The sequence below is a fragment of the Balaenoptera acutorostrata genome, chromosome 2, assembly GCF_949987535.1.
Source record: "Balaenoptera acutorostrata chromosome 2, mBalAcu1.1, whole genome shotgun sequence".
Taxonomy (NCBI): domain Eukaryota; kingdom Metazoa; phylum Chordata; class Mammalia; order Artiodactyla; family Balaenopteridae; genus Balaenoptera; species Balaenoptera acutorostrata.
This window is the reverse complement of record NC_080065.1, coordinates 169,526,755-169,537,506: the sequence shown is the minus strand read 5'-3', so window position 1 is coordinate 169,537,506 and position 10,752 is coordinate 169,526,755. Positions and strand designations below refer to the sequence as shown.

The window sequence follows — 10,752 nt, the reverse complement described above, 5'->3', positions numbered from 1 at the left end:
TTGATTTTGCAGGAGCATCTCTGGGACACTACAACCCCTATTTATAACAGAATGTGGAATCCATGAAGTCATCTTCTGAAATATCCACATATATATTACTTAATCTGGTCCTAACAATGTTCACTTTAAATTTACTATATTCACAAACGTAATTTTCCTCATAAACTCAAGGTACAAATTATTTTATTGACTTTAGCGATCAGTTTAAGGGGATCTCTGATTAACGTTTGACCAACCCAAACTTAACAATTTAAATTCTGTTAAATAATTATTCTATTTACCATGAGATTTCCTTTAGAAACTTACACCTACTTTCGAAATATAATTTGACATTTTCAAATGCTGACAAACCCTTCCCAAGATCTTAGAATTCCCAGTACATTATACAATTCTGATCGCATCTTCTCTAAAAAACTAAGTCATGCATTCATACATTTTAAAATGGAAATGTTTACCTATCAGAACCTCAAATGGTAAAGTTTCTTTCAAGATTAAACACTTTCAATACCAGATCAATCTACCAGATTTTCCCTGGGATAAAAAAACTACGTATTTGGTGTCTAAATCTCAGTGATGATACTTTCCGGAATCAGAGTAGCTTGTCACCAGTGATAACAAAGACACCTTCAGGATGAGTGGGATTGAAACCCCATGAGCTTGGTGGTGGCAAAACTCAAAACGGCCACGTGTCAGACGGCATTCCCTGCACAAAATTAACACAAGCCCACTGTGCCCCTAGGCGCACCCAAATCATGCCTCGGGGTCGGTTTCCCGCGAGCCCTGCCTCGCGCAGGTTCGCACAGGAACGCGCTCAAAAGGACACAGCCCTCGACCAGTGCAGCTCTTTTCTAGAAGATATGGGTGGCTCTGAAAAGAGCCTTTGGTGTCACGGGGCCCCCGGGGCGCACGGCCGTTGCCGGCCCGCCTCCGCGGCCTCACTTGCCCTTGGCCTTGTGGTGGCTCTCCGTCTTCTTGGGCAGCAACACGGCCTGGATGTTGGGCAGGACGCCGCCCTGCGCGATGGTCACGCGGCCCAACAGCTTGTTGAGCTCTTCGTCGTTGCGGATAGCCAACTGCAGGTGGCGCGGAATAATGCGAGTCTTCTTGTTGTCCCGCGCCGCGTTGCCCGCCAGCTCCAGGATCTCAGCCGTCAGGTACTCCAGCACGGCGGCTAAATACACAGGCGCACCAGCGCCCACACGCTCAGAATAGTTACCTTTCCGCAGCAGCCGGTGCACTCGGCCGACAGGAAACTGCAGGCCCGCGCGCGACGAGCGCGACTTCGCTTTCGCGCGCGCCTTGCCTCCCTGTTTGCCTCGGCCGGACATCTCCCAATCAGGCACAGGAAAAAAAGACAAGCCAAAAAACAGAACCCCAGGCAACGAAACTGTAATACTCAGGGAGTCCTTATATATGGTCTTGAGGTAGTGGAGTCGGCGCCTCCCGATTGGGTAGTGATGGTGGCCAATCAGAAAGGGAAGCCGCCATCCCCTAATTTGCATGCGCCTTTTCCAGTGATGACGTTGCGCTGCCCTTGATCCTATCAGAAACTAGAAGCTCTTCATTCCTCATTTGAATACAGGACGTATAAGTTGAGTTGCTGGAGGGGTATCGTTTTTTCTGTTTGGAAGGGTCTGCCGTAATGCCTGATCCGTCCAAATCAGCTCCGGCACCGAAGAAGGGTTCTAAGAAGGCAGTCACGAAGGCGCAGAAAAAGGATGGCAAAAAGCGTAAGCGCAGTCGGAAGGAAAGTTACTCCATCTACGTGTACAAGGTGTTAAAGCAGGTGCACCCGGACACCGGTATTTCTTCCAAGGCTATGGGTATCATGAACTCGTTCGTCAACGACATCTTCGAACGCATTGCTAGCGAGGCCTCTCGTTTGGCACACTACAACAAGCGGTCTACCATCACGTCCCGGGAGGTGCAGACGGCCGTGCGCCTGCTGCTGCCCGGTGAGCTAGCCAAACACGCCGTGTCCGAAGGTACCAAAGCCGTCACGAAGTATACCAGCTCCAAGTGAGGCACTCCCCGGCTCCCGGGAACCCAAAGGCTCTTTTCAGAGCCACCCACAAGATCGAGAAAGGGTTTCGAACACGTGAAGGGTTGTTATGTAAACGCATCCGATGTGTGCTCCTTAGCGGTTCCTTGGTTACTGGGAGGACGTTCTTGTTTTCCCTGCTCCCTGTAGACGTGTGTGCGCGTGTGTATGGGAGCGGAATGGGAGAATATCTGCTTCTTACGGAGGTTGGGTATGGAATGGCGACCCAAAATAATGTGGGAGGCAATCAAGAGACCGGGTGTCCACCCTCGTCTTTGCTCAAGGTTATTGACGCTTCACTAAACAAAGTAGGAACCCTGAACTCAAGTGTCCTTAGCGTGTGGAGAGTGCCATTTCCGGGGCTTGCGGGCATGGACTCCATGTTTAGTTTTGTGTTCGTGTGGTGTGAGCCTGTGGGTGAGGAACGCAGGTCACCTGCCCGCAGTGGGACCTCGTGCCAGTCTCTCCACCTCCGTGTCCATGATGGGTGAACCCGAAGGACGCACTTGGTGAGGCCCTGGGGGTTGTCGCGCAGCTCTGGCGGTGGCGCCTGACGCTGCATCCCCGCCTAGACCAGACACCTTTATCCTAAGGCAATGAACATTTACGGGAGGATGTTTGCATGTCTGCATCCTTCAATCGCAGGATATTTGACAACCGAAAGGAAAACGGAAGCGTGGTGGAACGCAGCGCTCCTTGCGCAGGAGCCGGATGTAAAAAGCCGACCCCTGCTGCAGGTAGCTTTAAGGGGGGGTGGGGAGGAGGGCAATTTAAGAGAAAAATAACGTTTTTCGAAGCAAATGTAGTTTTCACACTTCAGCCACGTTATTTTCTGTGACACACTAGTGACGCAGAACTTTCCTTTTTCTCTGAATTCATGGCATTCGTTTGGAAAGTGTCATCTTAGTTCAAGGGAAAGCGCTTTGGCATGAAGAGTCTTCGCTCTGAAGAAGACATCGCCTACCTTTTTTCTTGCCTTGTTTTTTCTCATTTTTGTAAGAAGGAGATTTCAAATAATCACTTCCTTTACCCGTTTTGAGAATTAGATTGAAAAGTCGTGTCATCATCTCAGGCAAGGAACAGACGTTCAGTTAAAGGCTAATAATAGTGTTTTTGTGAATTATCTCCAAAGGAAGTGGGTTGCATGCCTGGTCCGGCTGGGCGGGCGGAGCTGGGGAGGAAACGTCGCCACCCCCACCGAGTGTCCTCAGCCACGGCGGCTGGAAGCCCATCGGCACCCCCCCTCCCCGCCCCATTCCTTTTCCTACGTGGGTCCACTCTAAAAGAATTTCTAAAACCCCACACGTTTTAAAGTTGGCGTCCAAACTATTTTATGGCTAGTTCAAATAGTTGCAAGGATGCAAATCCCAAGGTAGGACATTTTACAAAACAAAATGGTCTCACATCAATCTTTTAAAGGTATCTATTGAAACAGCAATTCGATACCATAACCATAGCAACTCATGAAATACACTATTAAATTATTCGTTAACACTGAGCGATTTTAGATAATTTTTTCACCTTGAACTCATATCTCCATTCAACTTCTGCCTCAGAATTTCATCCTAATGTAAGATACATATTTTTTACACTGTTTTATCTCTCTCCTTTCTCTACAAAAAAGGATATTGAAATTTAAAAACACTTGTAGGTGACCAGAAGTGAGTGTTTAAAAATCATCTTGACAGTACACAATTGTTTAAACATAAATAAGTTTTGATAGGTATATATAAAACCGAAAATAAAACTTAAGTGACACCTGCCTCATTTAAAGAGATGGATAGTGGTCCCGCCCTCCCTCCCTCTCCCTCCTTTCTGCCTCAATTAGTTTGTGCATCCATGGGCATGTATAGAATTATTATGGTTACAGTGATAGCAGTGTGCAGCAGCATTTCTTTTCCTTTGTTCTCTTTTATAGATACGAGCTCTGATAACAGTATTAACAAAAATTAAATACCTGGAAATGGGAATTTTGTCACAGCAGTTTAACTCATTTCTTTGCCTTCCTAGTTGTAATACAGAAATTAAACAGTGGGACTTCCCTGGTGGCACAGTGGTTGGGAATCCGCCTGCCAGTGCCGGGGACAAGGGTTCGGACCCTGGTCCAGGAGGATCCCACATGCCGCGGAGCAACTCAGCCCGTGCACCACAACTACTGAGCCTGTACTCTAGAGCCCGTGAGCCACAACTACTGAAACCTACGTGACAGCTGCTGAAGCCCGCCCCTTGAGCCCGCGCTCCACAACTGGAGAGGACACCGCAGGGTGAGGCCCGTGCACCTCAGCGAGGAGTGGCACCCCACTCACCACAACAGGAGGGAGCCTGCATGCAGCAGCGAAGACCCAATGCAGCCAAAGAATAAATAAGTAAATAGATAAGTAAAATAAATCTATTAAAAAAAAATTAAACAGCGATCTGTCATCAACAAGTCCACACCTTTAATTTTCTCAGTAGCTATCTGATTCATATTAAAAACTGCAAAATTCAGTCCTCCACTTTGAAATGGGGATCTGCTGACTGGGTCCAAGCCCTCAGCCTCCTACCAAAGTAGATTGGGAGTCAGTATCTTAATGAAAACTTCTAGTCACATGAAAGTAGTCTTACAGATTCACGTGATTCTTTACCTTAATGAGCTTAAACCATAGGTCTAATAAATGAAAACTGTCTCCAGCAGAGAATGTGATAGTGCTAGCAGTAGGCAAAAGCACTGCTTAGTACCAAAAATAAAAGAAGCAAAATGAAGATTTTACAATAATTTGCAAATACAATTCTTTAAAAAATAAAATTTTCTGCGAATAATGCAAAATATCAATTAATTTCTCAGTATTGTTGACTCCTTTGGCACACAGAATTATCTTGAAGTTAAAAACGGCTGCCTCTATTTGCTGAACAGTCCAGCAGAGGTTGTACACACAGCCTCAGGTGCAGACTGGGCTCGATTTGGCCGTCTACTAGGAGGGGAATCTGTTAAGGAAGAGGCAAGGTGATACAGACTCCCTGCTATTGAGATGTTATGATTGAAAAAACTGAGAGAAATTGTATACAGAAACCATGTCAATCATATTGTTACAACAAAGAAATACATGTTCTGTTAAGTTGAAAGTTAAACTAGGGCAGTTAACCAAATACTTGAGAATACATAGAGGCAAGGAGAACTAGGACTCAGCACAATGGAATCATTCTCTGGATCTGAAATAACCAAGGTAAATGCTTAAACTAAGGACCTGGAAGGAACTGGAAGAATTTTGCAGGTATACAATCTGAAATGTATCTAGGAGACTCCTTTTTCATATCAGAAATTTCAAGTCAAATTTGTTAATTATTACGGAGTAAAGAAAGTATTTTGGAGGGGAAAATACTGTCTTTTTAATAAGAAATTACAAATGCAAAACAGTATTTACTGTATAGGAGGTTAAATATTGATTAATGAGTGGCAGGCCCTGGAAATGATGTGTGTGAGTCCCTGAGGGAGGATTCAGACAGCCATTGTCCACCTGAGGGAACACAGCTGTGAATCCAAATCTCACATAGCATTTTGGCTCTTGGAGACTGGGTTGTTCTCTGAAGGTGTTCTTCATGGTTTGGGAGTCACCAGCACTATGAGATATTTTTTAGAGTGAGAACAGCATGGGCCCAGTAAGGCCTTGCATACCTTAGTTGTTATTAAATGTGTTATGTATTTTGCATATGGTTAACTGAATTTTTTTTTAAAGTGCTACGTTTGTTTTATTGAAAAGCTTCTTAAAAGGAGCATAAAGGAGAAGTTACAACAGACATCACAGAATTACAAAGGATCATAAAAGATTACTGTGAACAATTATACACCAATAAAATGAAAAACCTAGAAGAAATGGATGAATTTCTAGAAATATACAATCTTCCAAGGCTGAGTCAGGAAGAAATAGAAAATATGAATAGACCAATCACCAGGATTGAAACTGGGTAAGTAAAAAAACAAACAAAGCCTCCCAACAAACAAAAGCCCAGGACCAGACATTTTCACAGGTGAATTCTACCAAACATTTAGAGAAGAGTTAGCACCTATCCTTTTCAAACTATCCCAAAAAATTACAGAGTAAGAAATGCTTCTGAACTTATTCTATGAGACCAGCATCACCCTGACACTAAAACCAAAGATATCACAACAAAAGAAAATTACAGGCCAATATCACTGATGAACATAGATGCAAAAATTCCCAACAAAATATTAACAAACTGAATTCAACAAGACATTAAAAAGATCATACACTATGATCAAGTGGGATTTATCCCAGAAATGAAAGGTTGCTGCAATGTCTGCAGATCAATCAATGTGATACACCATATTAACAAACTGAAGAATAAAAATCATATGATCATCTCAATAGATGCAGAAAAAGCTTTTGACAAAAGTCAGCATCCATTTATGATAAAAACTCCCAATAAAGTGTAGGTATAGAGGGAACATACCTCAACAGAATAAAGGCCACAAGCTCACAGCTAACAAACAATCATACTCAGCAGTGAAAAGCTGAAAGCATTTCTTCTAAGATCAGGAACAAGACAAGGATGTCCACTCTCACCTTTTTTATTCAACATAGTATTGGAAGTTCTAGTGACAGCAATCAGATAAGAAAAACAAATGAAAGGAGTCCAAATTATAAAGGAAGAAGTAAAAATGTCACTGTTTGCAGATGACATGATACTATACATAGAAAATCCTAAAGACACCACTAAAAAAATTACTTGAACTCATCAATGAATTCAGTAAAGTTGCAGGACACAAAATTAATATATAGAAATCTGTTGCATTTCTATACACTAACAACAAACTAGCAGAAAAAGAAATTAAAAGAATCCCGTTCACAATTGCCTCAAAAAGAATAAAATACCTGGAATAAATCTAACCAAGGAGGTAAAAGATCTGTACTTGGAAAACTATAAAACACTGATGACAGAAATTGAAGATGACACAAACATATGGAAAGATATACTGTGTTCATGGATTGGAAGAATTAATATTGTTAAAATGACCAGACTACCCAAGACTATCTGCAGATTCAATGCAATCCCTATCAAAATACCAATGGCATTTTTTTCACAGGACTAGAATAAATAATTCTAAAATTTGTATAGAAAGTCAAAAGACCCAGAGAATCCAAAGCCCTGTTGAAAAAAAGAACAAAATTGGAGGTATCATACTCCTTGACTTCAGTTTATGGTACAAAGCTACAGTAATCAAAACAGCATGGTACTGGCACAAAAGCAGGCAGATAGGTCAATGGAACTGAATGAATAGAGAGCCCAGAAATGAACCCACAATTATATGGGCAATTAATCTGTGACAAAGGAGGCAAGAATATACATTGGGGAAAAGATATCTCACACCATAGACTAAAATAAATTCAAAATGGATTAAAGACTTAAATGGATTAAGACCTGACACCATAAAACATCTAGAAGAAAACACAGGTAGTACACTCTTTGACATCAGTCTTAGCAGTATTTTTTTGAATATGTCTCCTCGGGCAAGGGCAACAAAAGCAAAAATAAACAAATGGGACTACATCAAACTAAAAAGCTTTTGAACAGTGAAGGAAACTATCAACAAAATGAAAAGACTGCCTACTGAATGGGAGAAGATGTTTGTAAACAATATATCTGCAAGGGATTAATATCCAATGTATATAAAAAACTCATACAACTCAACATAATCCCCCCCCAAAAACCCAATTAAAAAATGGGCAGAGGGCTCTAGAGCCCGTAAGCCACAGCTACTGAAGCCTGCACGCCTAGAGCCTGTGCTCCGCAACAAGAGAAGCCACCGCAATGAAGAGTAGCCCCTGCTCGCCACAACTAGAGAAAGCCCATGTGCAGCAACAAAGACCCAACGCAGCCAAAAATGAAATAAACTAAGTAATTAAAAACAAAACAAAACAAGTTCTTACTGTATAGCACAGGGAACTATATTCAATATCCTGTGATAAACCCATAATGGAAAAGAATATGAAAAAGAATGTATATATATGTATAACTGAATCACTTTGCTGTATAGCAGAAATTAACACAACGCTGTAAATCAACTATACTTCAACAAATTAAAAAGAAAAAAGAAAAAAAAAATGGGCAGAGGACCTGAATAGATGTTTTTCCAAAGAAGACATAAAGATGGCTAACAGGCACATGAAAAGATGCTCAACGTCACTAATCATCAGGGATATGCAAACTGAAACCACAATGAGATATCACCTCAAGCTGTCAGAATTGCTATTATCAAAAAAGACAACAAATAACAAGTGTTGATGAGGCTGTAGAGAACAGGGAACCCTCGTACACTCTTGGTAGGAATATAAATTGGTGCAGCCACTATGGAAAACAGAATGGAGTTTCCTCAAAAAAATTTAAAATATCAGTAGAACTGCCATGTAATACAGCAATTCCACTTCTGGGTATTTAACCAAAGAAAACAAAAACATAAATTCAAAAACACCCTGATTCTCATTTCAGCCTTATTTACAACAGCCATGATATGGAGGCAACCTAAGTGCTCATCAGTAGATGAATGGATAAACAAGATGTGGTTTATATATACAATGGAGTATTAGCCATAAAAAAGAATGAAATCTTAACATTTGCAACAACATGGATGGACCTACAGGGTATTATGCTAAGTGAAATAAGTCAGACAGATAAAGACAAATACTGTATTTCACTTATATGTGGTATGTAAAAAACAAACCAAATGAACAAACATAACCAAATAGAAAGAGTCATCGATACAGAGAACAAATAGGTGGTTTCCAGGGAGAAGGAGGGTTGGAGGAGGAGAGAAATAGGTGAGGAAGATTAAGAGGTACAAGCTCTTAGTTACAAAATAAATGAGTCACAGATATGAAATGTACAGCATGGGGAACATAGTCAATAATTATATAATATGTTTGTATACTGACAGATGACAGCTAGTTTATCATGGTGATCATTTTCAAATGTTTAGAAATATGGAATCACCATGTTGTGTACCAGGAATTAACATAGTCTTGTAGGTCAATTACACTTCAAAAACAAACAAACAAGCTCATAGAAAAAGATCAGATTTGTGGTTACCAGAGGCAGGGGTGGGGAGGGGATGGGAATTGGATGAAAGCAGTCAAAAGGTACAAACTTCCAGTTCCTTAAACGTGTACAATGCTGTATGTCAATTACACCTCAGTAAGACTGAGGAGAAAAAAGCTCTTAAACCGTTTATGAGGCATATATTTAAAAAGTATACACTTTTTTTCGGATAAAAGAATACCAATCTAGTTTGAAGGATTGTAGCTGAGTATGAGAGTCTAGACCAGTACCTGTCCTCCTGCCGTTCTGATATTTCAAACAGGAATAGCGTTAGTGCTTATAAGGAGCTGCTCAAACTCAGTGCTGCTTAAATGTTTCGAGCAAGAAGCTCATGATGCTTTGCCTTGCAAACGCGGGAAGGACGGCCCCAAAAGTCGCTGCCTGGTCTGTGTTACAACACCCAGAGCCTCACCCAGCGTCATGTCCAGCACACCGAAGCCTGACCCACGAGGGGGTATGGGTAGAGGGAGAGGTTGGCATTAAGCCTTCTTGGAGGTGATCCGTGCCCCTCACCCGCAAGTCTCTCGCCACACGCAGACAGAAAGGCCTGGACTGGGTTCAACAGCTCAAGCGTCAGGGCTACACCGTCTCAGGCTTCTGGCTGGGGGCCAAGACTAACACAGCAGGTCTCTTTTTGGTGAATATGCCATTAAGAAAAGAAGCTTAGCTTTACTTCAGGAGCGCACTCCATCTCTCCCATAATCCCAACTGAACAGCAGTTCACGACCACAACAGGTGGCACACTCTTTTTCTAAGCACGGAGGCGGCTGTGAAAACAGCCTTTGCTTTCTGGAGCACAGTGGCCCGCCTCACTTGGAGCTGGTGTACTTGACAGTCTTGGTACTTTCTGGCACGGCACACTGCTCATGGGGCTGCAGCACGTGTGCAACTCTCTGTGTCTCCCCGGACCTACAAGAGCGCTTGTAGCGCGCCAGGCAGCCTCGCTGAAGCGTGAGCTGTAAGGTGTCCTTGATCCACGAGTTCATGATACCCATGGCCTTGAAAGAGATATGTGCGTTGGGAAGCACCTGCTACAGCACCTTATAGGCGTAAATGGATTAGTTCTCCTTGTGGCCGCGCTTACTCTTTTGGCCGTCCTAAGCCTCCCTGACTGCCTTCTAGGAGCTCTCCTTGGGCTGCGCCTCTGGCACAAATGAGGCGGCGGACATCACTATTTATTTTCCCCATATTCAAATGAAGGCTCCAAATCTCTAGAATCGGATTGGACAGCCCGCCCCGCTCTGCCTGGTCCGCAAAGAATGTATGTAAATAGTAGATGCCGGCGCTTCTTTCCTATTGGGCAATAGCCCAACCAATCCGAAGGCGCGTCTGCTGTGCTCATGGAGTCAGGTTGAGCATTTTTGTTCAAACCCTTTGTTGTAACGGGAGAGGGGTGTCTGTTTAGTTGCCAGTCTGGACCTGGGCAAAAAAATGAAGAAGGTAATAAAAACCCGTTTTAATCCCGTGTCTCCATTTTTTCTGGATGGGAGACAAACGCAAGGGGACATTTCTTCCTTAGCTAAAGAGCTAGGGATGGGAAGCTTGTGCTTATTCAGCAGAGGGGTATGGCAGCTTCCAAGTGCCATTCCAATCATTTATTTCCTATCATTCCCCCCCCC

The 10,752-nt window shown here is 42.8% G+C and overlaps 2 protein-coding genes across 4 annotated transcripts; one reads left to right on the top strand and one right to left on the bottom strand.

The window, feature by feature from the left end:
- Positions 1-205: 205 nt before the first annotated feature.
- On the bottom strand, positions 206-1,371 carry LOC103000781 (histone H2A type 3). Its single transcript, XM_007169908.2, has one exon. It carries the CDS (start codon positions 1,326-1,328, stop codon positions 936-938), a length of 393 nt encoding a protein of 130 aa, XP_007169970.1. The 5' UTR covers positions 1,329-1,371; the 3' UTR covers positions 206-935.
- A 249-nt stretch (positions 1,372-1,620) lies between these two features.
- Positions 1,621-4,758, top strand: LOC103000493 (histone H2B type 3-B). 3 transcript variants are annotated; one of them, XM_057538675.1, is made up of 3 exons: positions 1,621-2,019; positions 2,687-2,778; positions 4,052-4,758. In XM_057538675.1, exons 1-3 carry the CDS (start codon positions 1,643-1,645, stop codon positions 4,198-4,200), a joined length of 618 nt encoding a protein of 205 aa, XP_057394658.1. In that variant the 5' UTR covers positions 1,621-1,642; the 3' UTR covers positions 4,201-4,758. The 3 variants fall into 3 exon arrangements, 2 of the variants coding, with proteins under 2 accessions (XP_057394658.1, XP_057394644.1); XR_009006709.1 differs by lacking the exon at positions 4,052-4,758 and having other exon boundaries at positions 1,621-2,550; positions 2,687-2,723; XM_057538661.1 differs by lacking the exon at positions 2,687-2,778.
- The last annotated feature ends 5,994 nt before the right edge of the window (positions 4,759-10,752 follow it).